Raw genomic sequence first — 14528 nt, 5'->3', positions numbered from 1 at the left:
TGAGGAACCTAGGACTAAGTCCTGAGGCCTGTCCTTCACTATCACAGGAAAACAAAACATGCAGTCTCTGTAAGCAGTTATCTTGCACTAACTAACTGACATTAATTTATGGAGTACACTTGCCATTTCCCTGCTGATTCCAGTAATCTTCTCTACCCATTTCAGTCTGAATTCATTTATCTTGAACATTAATGACTTGAATTCTTATTGAAAGACATAGCCCTTGGTAACAGCACTGCTAGCTGGAGATCTGCACATGAAACACCTTTCCTAACACCTTAAATGATGTTTCTTGTTCAGAAAAAGGAAAAAAAAAAAAAAAAAAAAAAGTAATATAAATTTAGGTGCACCTTTAAGCCATAATTTTCAAGGCCACAAAGGCTCTAGTGTGAGGAATACAGCTGTTTTTTCAGCACTCTGCAAGTTGCCTTGTGGTGTGTCACCATAGCAAAAAGGAAGTGACTTGCACAAAGAAGAAAGTGCCAGCTCAGAGGAAGGCAAGAGCAGAACTACCTTTGACTGGGAGAAAGATGAGGTAAAAGTGTGTAAAAGCGTGCTAAGAAATCTGAGAGAAGAGAGTTTGTGTCCAGCACCTTATCCTTAAGATATACCTCAAATAAAAACATTTCTTTCAGTTACTCGAACTGTATGTCAACTGCTGCTGCCGGAGGTGTTAACCAAAGGTTTTCACTATTCACCATGGCAGAAACAGGAACATATTTTGCCTAACTACTCTCTAAATCAGGACCTTCAGAGTAATGGCTTGTTGTTGCTGGTTTTTGTTCATTTGTTTGATTTTTGAAAGTGCCATTTCATCAGCACAATGTATCATGGTCCTGCAAAAGACAGCCATTCTCTCCCAAACAGAGAACAAAAATCTCTTGCTAACAAGCTCAGCACCCTTAATGAACATTCCTTCAATCCAGTGACATCAGTGAGACACAAGGGACTATCCTTCTGAGAACAAGCTAGCTGCTAGAGGCCTAGACACTTTTGGCCTTACAAACATCTGCCTTTTCACTCTAACAATATGCAGAAGGGTGTAAGATAAGAAACTCTCACAACTCTACGCTGCCATAAGGCCATCAGTGTCTAACTGACAGACAGTGGGAGACAGGATGAAATACAGTCAGGCAGCAAACCAAGAAAAGGCTGCAGAATCAAAACATCAACATGGGTGAGAAGAGATCTGTCAGAGAAAAGGGGGATCTCTGAAATGCTGCTATCATAGAGGAGAAGGTTTTGTTTGTTTGTTTTTTTACCATGGACTGTCAGGACAGCTGAGGTCTTCTGATCTCCACACACACATGTATATTCTCCGGTATCTTCTACCTCCAGATCTCGGATCAACAGCTCTGCAGATGTCTCTTCTTGTCTCATCCTATACTTATCACTTGGTTTGAGTGTCTTGTCCCCCTTTTTCCACTCCACTGGGACCCCGACCTTGCTCAGCTCGCAGTGCAGTGTGGCTGTTGCACCATCTGTGGCTTCTCTGTTTTTCAAACCTTCTTTGAAAAACGCAGGTAAAGCTGAGAGACAGCAATATGAGCAGTGAGATGTAATGCTCCAAAGAGTTAAAATTAAACTCTGATGTTTAATTTCCCTTTTCCTTCTTATCTTGAATTGGTTTATCAACACAAGAACATAAATTGTCAATAGTGTCTGTGAAACAGTATGAGGAATGAAATTACTGCAAAAGGATTTACTGCTTGCAGTAATCCATAGAGATATTTTACATGTACTCAGTCACAAACCAACAGAAGTAGAAAACCCATTTTTTTTTCTGTGAAATTTCAAAGAAAAAAACTAATTTGAAATTTCTGAAAAAAATTGGTTTTCTCACATGAAGTTTTAAAGTGTAGTGAAAGGAGGATATTTACTATGTTTTCACAAACTTAAGTAAATGAGACGACATTCTACATTAAAAAAATGAAACACTGAAGTTTCATTCTAAATGTCAGTTTGAAATGAAATTGTTCATTTCAGTACATGATGGGAAAACAAGCATTTTCACTTCAACTGAAATATTCTTTCAAATATGTCAGTTGCGGTAAAAATCAAAGTTTACAATGAGCCTGATCATCACTTAGAAAGTTTGGTCTTGCTTTACACTGCAGAGTAACTGCATACAATGACAACTGGCCTGTATATAAAAGCAACTTGTTGTCCCAGGAATAAAGTATGGGAATAAGATTCTAGGGAATTACCTCACCTTTCTGAATGTGATGAAACCTTAACACCACTAAGTCATAAACCATTTTAATGGGCTTGATCGTAACAGAAAGTCTGATAAAGGAAAAACAAAATGATCAACTTTCACTAAAATGGTAGCAGCCATCCCGGTTGCCTATCTTCTTTGAACTTGTATTTTGACACCCCTCTTGTGCCATGCACACCAGCCACGCTGACATCAATAGGAACAGTTCATTGACATCAGTGGGCTGTGGGTATGGGCCTGGCAGAAGGAAGGAGGATAACCAAGTGTCTGCCCAAACGGACAGAGAAAACAAGAGTTAATTTTAGGATGTGTCTTGTTTTGTTAGTTTTACCATGTACTGTTAAAACTGCCATAGTCTGCTGGTCTCCACACACGCAGGAATAATTTCCAGCATCCGTCGTGTCTAGATTTTGGATTATAAGCTCAGCAACGACACCTTCTCGTTTCATTTTATACTTGTCACTTGATCTGAGGGTCTTCAATCCCTTTTTCCACTCCACATTAGCAGCAGCCTTGTTCAGCTCACAGCGCAGAGAGACACTTTTACCTTCTGTAGCTTCTGTATTTTTCAGTTCTTTGGTGAAAAGAGTGGGTAGGACTGCAGAGTAAATGGAATACAGACACAGCATCAAAGCTGAGAAAGCCTGGCCCATGACCAGTAGGTCATGGCCTCTTGTCCCTTGTCTCCCTGAACCTGCATGTCACTAAAGTCACAAAACCTTCTTCACACTCCAGGATTGTGTTCATTCTCTAACAATTCACAAGAGATTTCAATTTGCCTTTTTTTTTTTTTTTTTTTTTTTGTCCTCTCACTTTAAAATTTGTTTTGAAAGCAGTGTTGTTTCTCTACAAACTTGACAAGTCATTTACCCTTTATTTTATGCATCACAAAATTAAAGGGATAAAATTAAAATAAAGGGCCATACATCAGTATGAGGCCCCGAGCATTTTGTTTCCCTGGAGCAAAGCACCAGTTCTACGGAAGTGCTTGGATCATGGCACTGTCTGTATTTTTGTAAATGTAGCTCCTTAAGTAAAACAATTGTAAACATGCTGTTGGCTTTCTGTAGATATACAGGATATCTTCTGGGAAAATTAAAACAAAATTGGTATAAACAAATAAATAAATCTAGATGTAAAAGGCCAGGGAACAGAAGGAGCATAATAAAGAGTATTTTTTTCAGTAAGAATCCTTATGTAGCATCACATGTTTTTGAAAATTTTTATCACTTAGGAGCAACAGGTGTAGCAGTCTAAGTAAAGAAAGTAAAAATTAATCTTACTTTTAGGACAATCCCTATGGGAAAATTTTTAAACAGCAGGTACACTGGTCTCAGAGATTGTGTTGAGCTGGGACTTGTACTACACTTGTCATTCAAACATAGTACAGAGGAAGAAAAATATCACATCAAGAGGGGATCAGGTGGAGGATGTGCAGAGAGAAAGAGACAGAGGAGAAAAAGAAGGAAAAAATCAGCAAGGGACAGAAATGGAAAGTATATAGAGATCAGATGTAACAGGAGAAAAAGAGGAAGAGTTCAGAATTATGCAGATTTACTTGGGAGGATGTGTGCAGAGAATTTCTTTTTACCATTTATTGTCAAAGCAGCCGTAGTCTGTTGATCTCCACACACACAGCTGTAATCACCAGCATCTGTCAAATCCAAATCCTGGATGATCAGCTCCGCAAAGGGGCCTTCCTGCTCTATTTTGTATTTTTCACTTGGTTTGAGGACTTTATTCCCCTTTCTCCACTCAACAGGAGCCGATTTGCTCAGTTTACAGTGCAAAGCAACTGCCTCACCCTCTGTAGCTTCCTTGTTCACCATTTCTTCTTGGAAGAGGATAGGCAAGGCTGAAGGATGCAATACCAACAGAGATGGAATCAGAAATATATCAACATGATCTAGGCTTTTCTGTGAATTACTGGACTACAGCATATGAATTTAATCAAATGTACTACTGGTAGGTGGATACAGTTGTACAGGGGAGGAAGATCTCCTGCAGCAGAGAGAAATAAATTAGAGAAGACAACATAGGACATTGCTGAGATGTCTCAAAGCTCAAAAAGCACAAGGGAATATTATCTACTAGGGTGACTTTGGCTCCAGAGAGCTAGCATAAAACTTCTTCGAAATCATACCGACCAAGCTTCAGACAACCAGCAAACACTGTCAAACATACTAAATTTGGGGCTTAATGAGAAACATGGGTAGAATGTTTACCATTCACTCTCAAAGTAGCTGTAGTCTTCTGGTCTTCACACACGCAGGTGTAACTCCCAGCATCGGTCAAGTCTAGGTCTTGGATTACCAGCTCAGCAAAGCGGCCTTCCTGTCTCATTCTGTATTTGCCATTTGGCATCAGCACCTTTCCGTCCTTCCTCCACTCGACTGAGCTGCCTGCCTTGCTCAGCTCGCACTGCAGCGTGGCTGTTCCACTCTCCGTGGCTTCCTCATTCTTCAGCTCTTTTTTGAAGCGGACTGGCAGGGCTGAGAGATGCAGAATGAACAAGGGATCGCAACCCAGGGCCCTGCCCAGCACCTCTGGTCAGAGGCTGAATTGTGATTGATCAAATACTTATCCTAACACCCTCATCCATAATCATACCCTGCCTTTTTTTGTGGCTGGTAAAACCCACTCTCTAGTAACTCTTTCTGTGGAAATCAATCTCAGATTTGATCTGGATCCCACATACAAAGGACAAACTCATCCTCATCATTAGAAGTAATGAACTCTCCTCAACAGAAAACCCCAAGGAATCTTTTTCCATACTAATTCAGGAAAGCATACATGCACGTCAGCACCCTTCACTTGAGAAGGGTCTCTGAGAAGACATTACAACAAACACACATGCAATATGGGGCATAATGAAAACAGATCGTGGACAGGAATTGGGGAAAGAAGTGACACAGCAACATGAAAAAATGGAAAGATGACAAAAGTAGATGCAGGACATAAAGGTAGGTGCTGAAAGAGAATGTACAGAAAGGAGGAGGAAAAGGATGGACAGAAACATTCCAGAGTTTCTTGGGTTATTTCTGACTTTTTACCATTCACTGATAAAGCTGCTGTGGTTTTTTGGCTTCCCACTAAACATGTATAGTCTCCAGCATCCTTTGTGTCCACATCATGGATCAGCAGCTCAGCCACTGTGCCCTCTTGTCTCATCCTGTACTTGTTACTCGGCCTGAGAACAGTGTGCCCCTTCCTCCACTCCACGGGGGCCTCTCTGCTCAGCTGGCAGCGCAGGGTGGCTGTCCCACCTTCCAGAGCTTCCAGGCTCTTAAGCTCTTCTTCGATGAGTGCAGAGACGGCTGAGGAATGAAGCATTCTCATTTTACTTCAGGAGCATCACTACCAAGTGGTCACCCCATATGGGACTTAAAAAGCTGAAACAAATTCGCTCGGCACAGCTAACAAACCTTGACCTACCTGCACTTCCAGGACTCTACTTGCATTTACAATAGCACGCAATGAGTTTTCAGGGGAAAAAACAATTATTTTGCAATAATTAAAATATAAAAATAATTACTCTGCTGCTGCCCAAATGCTGTTGGTCACAGATACATGAAAAACTTGCTCAAGAAGTACAGAACAGAACTGCATATTATTTTAATAAAGCATGTGGCTGAGGCCCTTCTTACCTTAGAGCTCAGGCAAGTGCCTCTGTCTCAAGAAAGCAGAACGGTTATTTCAGAGGCAAGAAAAGGTACCTTGTTATTAGGTCAGGGACATTTGATTGTTATGTTTTAGTATGAAGTTATTGTCCTAGAAAACAGATAACATAATGGACACAGCCAGAGCTGCCATTCGTTTGTATGGATCCCTTTTTTTTTCATGAACGCTCACTGTAAATGTGCAGGACCATGGCAAGAACAATAACAAATGGTCACAAGCAGGTATCTTATTCCTACCATGGATTTTGACTTGGGCTGTGGTCTGCTGGTCTCCAGTGTCACAGGTGTATCTTCCCGCATCTTCTGGCTCTGCATTATGAATCACCAGCTCTGCCACTGTTCCCTTCTGCTTCATTTCATATTTGGCACTTGCCTGGAGTGTGGCTTCTCCCTTCTTCCACACCACAGTGGCATCAGCTTTTGTGAGTTCACAGCGCAAAGAGACAGATTTCCCCTCTTCCATTTCCTTGTTCTCCAGGGGTTGTTTAAAAAGGACAGGCACAGCTAGAATACAGAACCAGGGATCAAGACAAGCCCCCTTGTCTTGCTGTACAAGTGCCCCGTGATAGCTGTCACCCCTAAAAACAGTCCTTTTTCAAAAGGGCAGAGCAGTCCTAAACTGCTAGTCCAATTAATTCCTTGTTGCTGCGGGGCTCTGATACAGTACCTATGCCCTAATTCTATCTCCATCATAAAATACTTTTGGAGGCTCTCACTCTTTTTTACTAAAGCTGTCCGTATAATGGCATAGGGGAGGACTGACGGCATCTGCGGGCCTTTAAAAAGGATGTTTGGGGGACTTTGGGAATCTAAGCATTAATCAGTTGGCCACCTGCAATTTGCTAGGGACCAGACCTAACTGCTGTGCATTCCTGTCTGCTCTTACATGTTACATTTTCACATTCTTCCCATGCTCTTATGCTGCTGGTCTCAAACTCTAACTCCGGTCTTAATCACAACCATGTAAAATAGCTAACAGGTCAGGAACTCTGGCACATAGGGTACAGGAAACACACCCCCTGCACTTATTTCGGGCTCAGTGGGAAGTTACAGATTAAAACTCCCAGATGTATAACATAAAATTACATAAAATGTATGTATGTATAGGTACATACAAGTATGCAATATTGCCATTAAATTTTAAGCATTAATTTGTAGATGATACTACTACAAAAAGAAGTGCTGTGGTTTTGTTTGTTTTGTAGAAAAAGCCTGTAATGCTATAAAACAATGCATTAAGAAAGTGCTGCAATGCATCCAACCTTGCCTACCATTTACTTTCACCTGAGCAGTGGTCTTCAGTTCCCCAGCGGTACAGGTATAGTCCCCAGCGTCTATCGATTTGACATCTCGAATAATGAGCTCTGCCACAGTGCCATGCTGCTTAAATTCATACTTCTCACTGGCATAAAGAACAGTGTCTCCTTTCATCCATTTCACTGGGGTATCAGGTTTGCTGAGCTCACAGGTCAGTTTGACTTGCTTTCCTTCTTTAGCTTCTTCATTTCGAAGCTCTTTCTTGAAGAGAACTGGTACTTCTGGAAAAGAACATTGCGCATGTTTAAGGAAATGCACGAGCTTGAAAATCACTTTTTCTTTTTTGTTTTATATACATATATATTCTTTTTATTCAGGTAGAAAACCACAGGAATGAAAATACACTAGCAAACAAAGCGAACAGATTCTTACAAATCACATCTGGCTGCCAGAACTTTATAGAGAAGTCTCAAAAATATTCAGGACTGGATGCTTTTTATCTTTGAACCACTATTTGTACTATTTAAAGACTTTGCTGTTATTGTTGTTATTAACAAAAGCAGCAGATGCTGCGACTACTACTAATGACTCAAAGAGTGTACAGCTGGTTTCAGTACTTTGGGCATTAGCGTGCAATTTCAGTCTTAAAAGGTCTTTAGCAATGGCCTGCTGCTCAGTTATTTGATTTTTTTATGTCCTGTCTCCTCAGTAGTAAAGAGGGCACCAAAATTATGTAAAGTAGCGCAGGGGCACTGTAAAGGCCTAGCTGTGAGTGGAAATGTCCTACTTCAGCTTCCCTGTGCTATTTTGGAATGACAGCAAGATATGTGGCACAGAATACACAAACAGAAGCCAGTTCCACCAGTGCAACTTAGCCAAAATCTTGGTGGTGCAAGAAGTCAGTCAGGGATGGCAGACACTGAGCTACATTGCAGACTGGTAGTCAAAGCTCAATCACTGGAAAAAAAAAAAAAAAAAAAAAAAAAAAAAAAAAAAAAGTAAAATATAACCAGGGTCACCTCATACATATGCACAGAAAACACAAATAAATGACAAGGCACCTTTTATCATGATTAGCAGTGTTGATTTCTTATTATAAGAAACCAAGACAGATTTTCATCAGACATGAATGTGGACTTAAAAACAGCACAGAAGAAACACAGGACATGCTGGACACAAAAGGGTCCCTGGGGAGATTCCTATGCAGGCTCTATCACAGCCTGGGACTCAGGACTTTAAGGTGAACTACTGCAGAGACAGCATTTCTTGAGGAAAAGGAGGGAGGAAAAAAGGTCTAATAGTGTGTTTTTATGAATATGGAGGCTGGCTACCAATTCATGATGTATTTGTCCTGTGGCTGTTGAAAACTTACAGTCTATTCTTCTCTTCTCTTTTCATCTTTAATTTGTGGATACTTACAGTATCACATGAATATTGAATTTTTCTGCTATTTTTGTATTCTGCTATTCTGATGTGACTCATTAGGTAAAGGAATGTTACAACACTACAATTTGTTGTAGGCATCCTTACAACTTGATTCCTCTGCATCTACTAGTGATCTGAATACATGTTTTTAAATGCTGCATCCATCCACACCCTTCTGGATGAAGGGACAAATGGGGCAGTTGTGTAACACTCATTATGAATGCTTGTTTATTTTTTATCTAACAAAAATTTCCTCTTCATCACGGGTAAGATCCAGGTCCTACTGGAGTCAACACAGGTCCTTGTTTTTGTGTAATGGGTTTTGAGAAAGCTAAGGAAAGTTGTAAAAAATCTGGACCCGTAACTATCTGCTATCACCTTCCTAACATCACTCAGCTGTTCTCTTTCATTGCATGGCAGACCTCAGCCTTAAACTGGTCTGTTTTTTTGTGCTCTGGGTGAGCAGCTTGCCTTCCCTCATTGTGCTCTGAGCTTCAGGTCAACTATTCCAATGATACAAACCCTTTTTGTTCACATTGACTTGTCTGATCTGGATACAACTTCTGAACAGCCTTTCCAGAGTGTGTTGGGAATAACTGCGTGCAGGATATCCACTGGTGAGGCTAAGCATTAATAGCTTGCTGAAACTTGCTTGTGTGAATGAGCAGATGCTCTCAGGAACTCAGGTCCTCCTCAGGCTGGGGAAGTGACTCACAAGAGGCTGGAGGAATTATGATGAGAGGGCTTGTAACATGAATAGCAGGTGAGCCTAGTTCTCACCCAGCTCATACCCACTGCTCTGCCTAATATACTTGGTGCTTTCCTAAAATGCTCAGGAAATACACTAAAATCTCATGTGTCTAAGAAAAGAACGTTGATTTGTTGCAGCTCAGACAATATAACCCTTCAGTTATCGTCTCCTGCCTGACAATGTTCTTTGGAATAAATGCTTCAGATGTGCTACTCTCAAAAAATTAGCTACCTAAAGCAATTATCTAGACTAATGTGGGTGCGTTAACTTCTTCTTGGAGACAGCATTGGAGACTTCAAAGGTGACTAATTTTTTTTCTGGATTATCTCTTGGGCTGAGTGGATATTCTACAGAGACTGTTCTCTGCTGACCCATTGCTGACTGCTCTAGAAAGATGAGACACTTAACTTCCACAGAGCCCAAATTGGGTAAGATGAAGGATTTTCCTGTCTCACATTCTGCCACCTCTCTGGATGCTGCCCTGGATGACTTAATTAGGACCTTTCCTGCACTGTGGTGCAAAGACATGAGGCTCCTTTTCAGTATAGCTTCACATATATAGCTTATAGAACAAGGTAGGACCCAAACCATCACTCCAAACGTTCTTACCCTTGACAGTAATAACCGCACTACTTTTAGCTGCTCCAGCCTCACACTCATATCTGCCACTGTCTCTTTCTTCTGCCCCGTGAATGACCAGCTTGGCTTCAAATCCCGACCGGCTGATGTTATACTTAGAAGAATTCCTAAGGCTCTTCCCATCTTTGCACCACTTTACAGGGCTGTCTGATTTGGAGATTTCACAGTGGAGAATCACATCCTCTCCCTCAGTGACTTCAGTATCAACCAGCTCCTTTGTGAAGATGCAGGGCTTTTCTAGAATCACATAAAAATGGTCTGAGATTTTCAGAAGAGGTGCAGATTTTCAGATCACAAGTAATCTGTAAGACTTACATCCAAGATCACTTGTGTCAAAACTACAGATCAGGGTTAGTAATGAATAATTTGGTGTGCATCACTACAAAGCCCTCAGGAAGGCATCAGTCATGCCATAAAATGTGGTTTAGTAAATACCTAACGCCACCTGGAAGAAACTGAGAAGAAAATGCCTGTAGAAGAACATGAAAAAGATCTCTCCAATCTCATTAAATATAAGCAAGATGGAGGCACTATTCCTAAACACTTCTCAATGTGGGTTTATTAGTTTGAACCTTCTAACTGAATGCTGGAAGTTAATTCTAGATGAAGGGAGGTGCAATACTGATTTCCCAAAGCCAGTTAAATACAGCAGGGCTCACCTCATTGGCATGAGGTCATCTAAAAACTAGGCAGATATCCTTGACTACTCATGCAGAATGTTTCTATTATCAGTGGAAGATGACATGCTCCTCCAAGGACTAGATATTTACTTCCAAAATATGTCATTAGGACAGAGGAGATGAACTGCTCTCTGGAAGTGCTTGTCTCTCTATATAGCTTATAGAAGCTTGATAGAAAAAGTCAAGGTAGATCTTACCCCCCAGCACTTCTGGCTTTTTATTTTTATTATTATTATTTTTAATACATAAAAATCCAACTCATCAGAAAACCAAAAACTATTCTCGTCAGCATTACAGCATCCTGTACTGGTGTTACCAAAAGGAGTAAGCCTTTTGCAAATAGGATCTTTCATTTGACTTCAGAAAAATCTATTTGCAGTTCTGTGGCATGTCAAAATTTGCCAACTGGGGCAAATTTTCAAATTTTGAAAAAAAATAATCTTGCAAGAAACATGATGATTCTGAAAAGAACAAGAATACAATCTGACACAGCACAGACTGTTTCACATCTCTGTATAATAACAAATATTTATATTTCCCATAAGGAAACAAAATTTCTTTAAACCTACACTCTCAGATTGTGTGGCATTCATCTTATTCCCTCACTATAAAAGTAGACTAACATTGCAGGTTTTGGCCTAGTTCAACATTTCTGGAGAAAACATCGTCAACAATGAAGAGCAGACAACACATGCAATTTGCCTTTCAAATAATGGAACATAAATTAGAAACATATCAGCTGTTCTTTTTTCTTTTTTTTTTCTTTTTCCTTGAACTAATCTATTTCTTCTCACTCATCATTACATTGCCACTCTTCCAGCTTGGCTGAAGGAAAACTGGACAAGATATCCAATGTACCATCATTACAGTATAACGTTCCCATCTAAGGTCCAATAAATTGACAGCTCTCCAGGAATGCAAAGAGTTAATTCCCCACCCCTAGCTTCATCATATAGGTAATGATATTCTTGAACATATTCAGATATACATATTCTGGGGTCAAATTTGTTGCCTTTTTTTTTCACCTATCCACATTATCCCGTAGAGATTTTTATGCATTCTCTTCTCTCCTGCGGTTTTTATGCTTGAATTACCTTTAACAACCAAACTGGCAGATGTTTTCTTATCACCAGCTTCAAATGTAATAACCCCCGAGTCCTTCAGTGAGAGCTTTTTCAGTGTTAGCAAGTGATATCCACCAGGCTGAGACTGGATGTCATTAAGTTCATTGGTATGGAGTGGGGTTTTATCCAAAAACCACTGCACTTTGCTATAGTCTACAGGAGAGATTCTGCATTTGAACATGGCAGATTCTCCTTCTAACACAGTGACATCTTCCAGGTCTTCTGTTATTAGCACTTTCTGGCCTGAAAGGAACACAGATACATCAATTACTGGAATCTTCCACTCCTAGCATGAAAAAACTTATGGGTTATGGTTATGGATTTCCCACATGAATATTTCAAGAAGGAAATACATTCATGATACAGAAGACTGAAACATAACTCCCCTGTAACTGAACACAAAAATAATTCACAGGAAGGTAATATATACAGGACACACACCAAAATAGGATGAAGACAACTTCAAAATACCAGAACACATATAGCAGAACAAGTAGCCAGCACAATGCAAATCCAGTGTTATGAAGTTTTGCCTAATGGAACTACCTGGAATGCAGCATCAGGGAACTTTATTTTTATCTTGAGCTTTTTGACAGAGAACTATTTTTAACTCAGAAAAGTCAGTGTTAGAAACCTCACACTGAATTCAGGTTCATCAGCCCCTCCTCACATCAGCATTTTGGTTTCTAAATCATTCCTAAAGTGCTCCAGAGGTAAATACTTCAAATCAACAAATTGTTTTGCATGTCCAGTTCCATGTTGCTAGATTTTTGTCCACATGGACTGTTCATTCTACATATATCATGTATCAGAACCAGAAATTAAATCTGCTATCCATATGCTGAGAAATAGATCTGCCTGTGCATGGATGGCAGCACTTAAACACCTGGACATGTAGCCACCCAATACCACTGCTCTAGTTCATACAGCCTTTCCTTTTGGGGCAGTTGCCCCCCTGCACACATGCACAGAGCCTCTAATTAAGCCAGGCAACCGCAATCCCAGAGATTTGCCATAAACGTACAAATTCCACCAAAATAACGTTTGCTGTTGGAGAAACAGGATGTACAGTCTTATTCCTCTCATGCATACCTTGCACAACTAGCTTGGCTCTGGACTGGGCATCACCAATGTCACAGGTATACGTGTCACTGTCACTTTTCTCCAAATTATTTATGGTCAGCTGCAGGACTTGTCCTTTCTGCATGATCTCATATTTCTTGCTAGTCCTGAGTTCAGCTATGCCTTTCCTCCAGACCACAGAGGATGCAGTTTTCTCACTCTGGCACGTAAAAACTGCAGTTCCACTTTCATCAACTTTCAGATCTGAAAGTTCCTTGACAAAGTAATTAGGCTTTTCTGGAAGGGAAAAAAAAAAAAAAAAAAAAAAAAAAAAAGGAGGGGAGCGGAGAGAGAGAGAGATTTGTTACTCCAACAAGTCCAGAGCATACAGAGGTGTCTTAAATCTCCTCTGCTCTTCTACCCCTACTTACAAAATCACAGCATGCAGACATGGAAAGGGTCTAAGATCATCACCAAGTCTACCCCTTGACATAGGACATATGAAGTAAAATATTTCCAGAAGATATCTAGAAAGTTTAATGCCATTGTACAGTTGCTGGTGAGATCTCATCTGGCAGACTATGCATAATTTTGATCACCCATATTCAAAAAAGACTAATTCAAATTACTAATATAGATTGGCCCTTCAAGTAACACACAAGATTATGCAGTTCCTAGATTTTCTTTAAAAAAAAATTTTAATCCATGACATTTTTTGAAAACTAATAGTTGACCCTGCTTAAAAAACAGAAGAACACCTCCCACAGGTTGCTGATATTTACCCCAACTTTTTTAAGTGCCAGCCCCTTTGTGTGTTTCAACTGACCCTGCACTGTGATCTTGGCTTTCGTTTTAGAGACTTCTGTCTCACAGGTGTACTCCCCACTGTCCTTGACTGTGGAGTCATGGATGATCAGGATGGCCCGTGTTCCCTCTTGGTGCAAGTCATACTTCTGGCTTTTTCGGATTGCTTTGCCATCCTTGTACCATCTGATGCTCACATCAGGCTTTGACAACTCGCAGCTCAGGCTGATGTCCTGCCCCGCTGCTGCTGTTTTATCCTCCAGTTGTTTTGTAACCTCTGTAGGTTTTTCTGAGGGAAAACAAAAATAAATGAGTTCCCGGTAAAAAACACAATGAGAAATGCAGTAAGATTAGGGTGGTTTTTTTTTTGTTTGTTTGTTTTTGTTTTTGTTTTTAATTCAAATATCCAGCAAGTTTTCTCATTCTCCCATGAATAATTCAGGTTATGATGGGGAAGTGAGAGACAAAAGCAATCTAATCTTGTTCTTTAGTGCACATTAACTGCAGTTACAGGCTCTCAGTGAACAGCAATGATCACTTAGAGGAATTTAGGACTCATCTTGACAGCATCCTTTTCAGAGGCCATCATTTTGTTGTCACTGAAGTTACTGCAGGCCTACACTTAGGGTGGGGTGTCTCTGTCTAAATACAGACATTCTTCTCCCCCTCTTCTTCTGCAGAGGGGAAGAGAGAGAGTAACTGTGGTGGGGTTTAGCTGCCCATCTGGGTAAAACCACCACATACAATTAGATGGCACAAAGGCCATCCCTTCAGCTTCGACTTGCAAGATATTTGCACCTACAGTTATTTGAACAGATCGTTCTTGATTTACTGTTAATGGAACTAGCCAGAGTGAGAAGTGGAACTAGCCATTTCCAACACCACTCG

At 40.4% G+C, this 14528-nt stretch overlaps 1 protein-coding gene across 1 annotated transcript in view; it reads right to left on the bottom strand.

Annotated features, from left to right (window-relative positions):
• The window catches only part of OBSCN (obscurin, cytoskeletal calmodulin and titin-interacting RhoGEF), a 175207-nt gene that overhangs the window by 103443 nt on the left and 57236 nt on the right, over positions 1–14528 (bottom strand). Inside the window, exons 34-44 of the mRNA XM_032182181.1 lie at positions 13663–13929; positions 12867–13133; positions 11745–12017; positions 9941–10207; positions 7170–7436; positions 6136–6402; positions 5272–5535; positions 4444–4710; positions 3810–4073; positions 2550–2816; positions 1263–1529 (exon numbers count right to left, since the gene is read on the bottom strand). Coding sequence (XP_032038072.1) covers positions 1263–1529; positions 2550–2816; positions 3810–4073; positions 4444–4710; positions 5272–5535; positions 6136–6402; positions 7170–7436; positions 9941–10207; positions 11745–12017; positions 12867–13133; positions 13663–13929 — 2937 coding nt within the window. The remainder of the gene's footprint in view (positions 1–1262; positions 1530–2549; positions 2817–3809; positions 4074–4443; positions 4711–5271; positions 5536–6135; positions 6403–7169; positions 7437–9940; positions 10208–11744; positions 12018–12866; positions 13134–13662; positions 13930–14528) is intronic.

Source organism: Aythya fuligula, chromosome 2 (assembly GCF_009819795.1).
Source record: "Aythya fuligula isolate bAytFul2 chromosome 2, bAytFul2.pri, whole genome shotgun sequence".
NCBI lineage: Eukaryota > Metazoa > Chordata > Aves > Anseriformes > Anatidae > Aythya > Aythya fuligula.
Note: the sequence above shows the minus strand (reverse complement) of the source record. Positions and strands in the feature narration are given on the sequence as shown.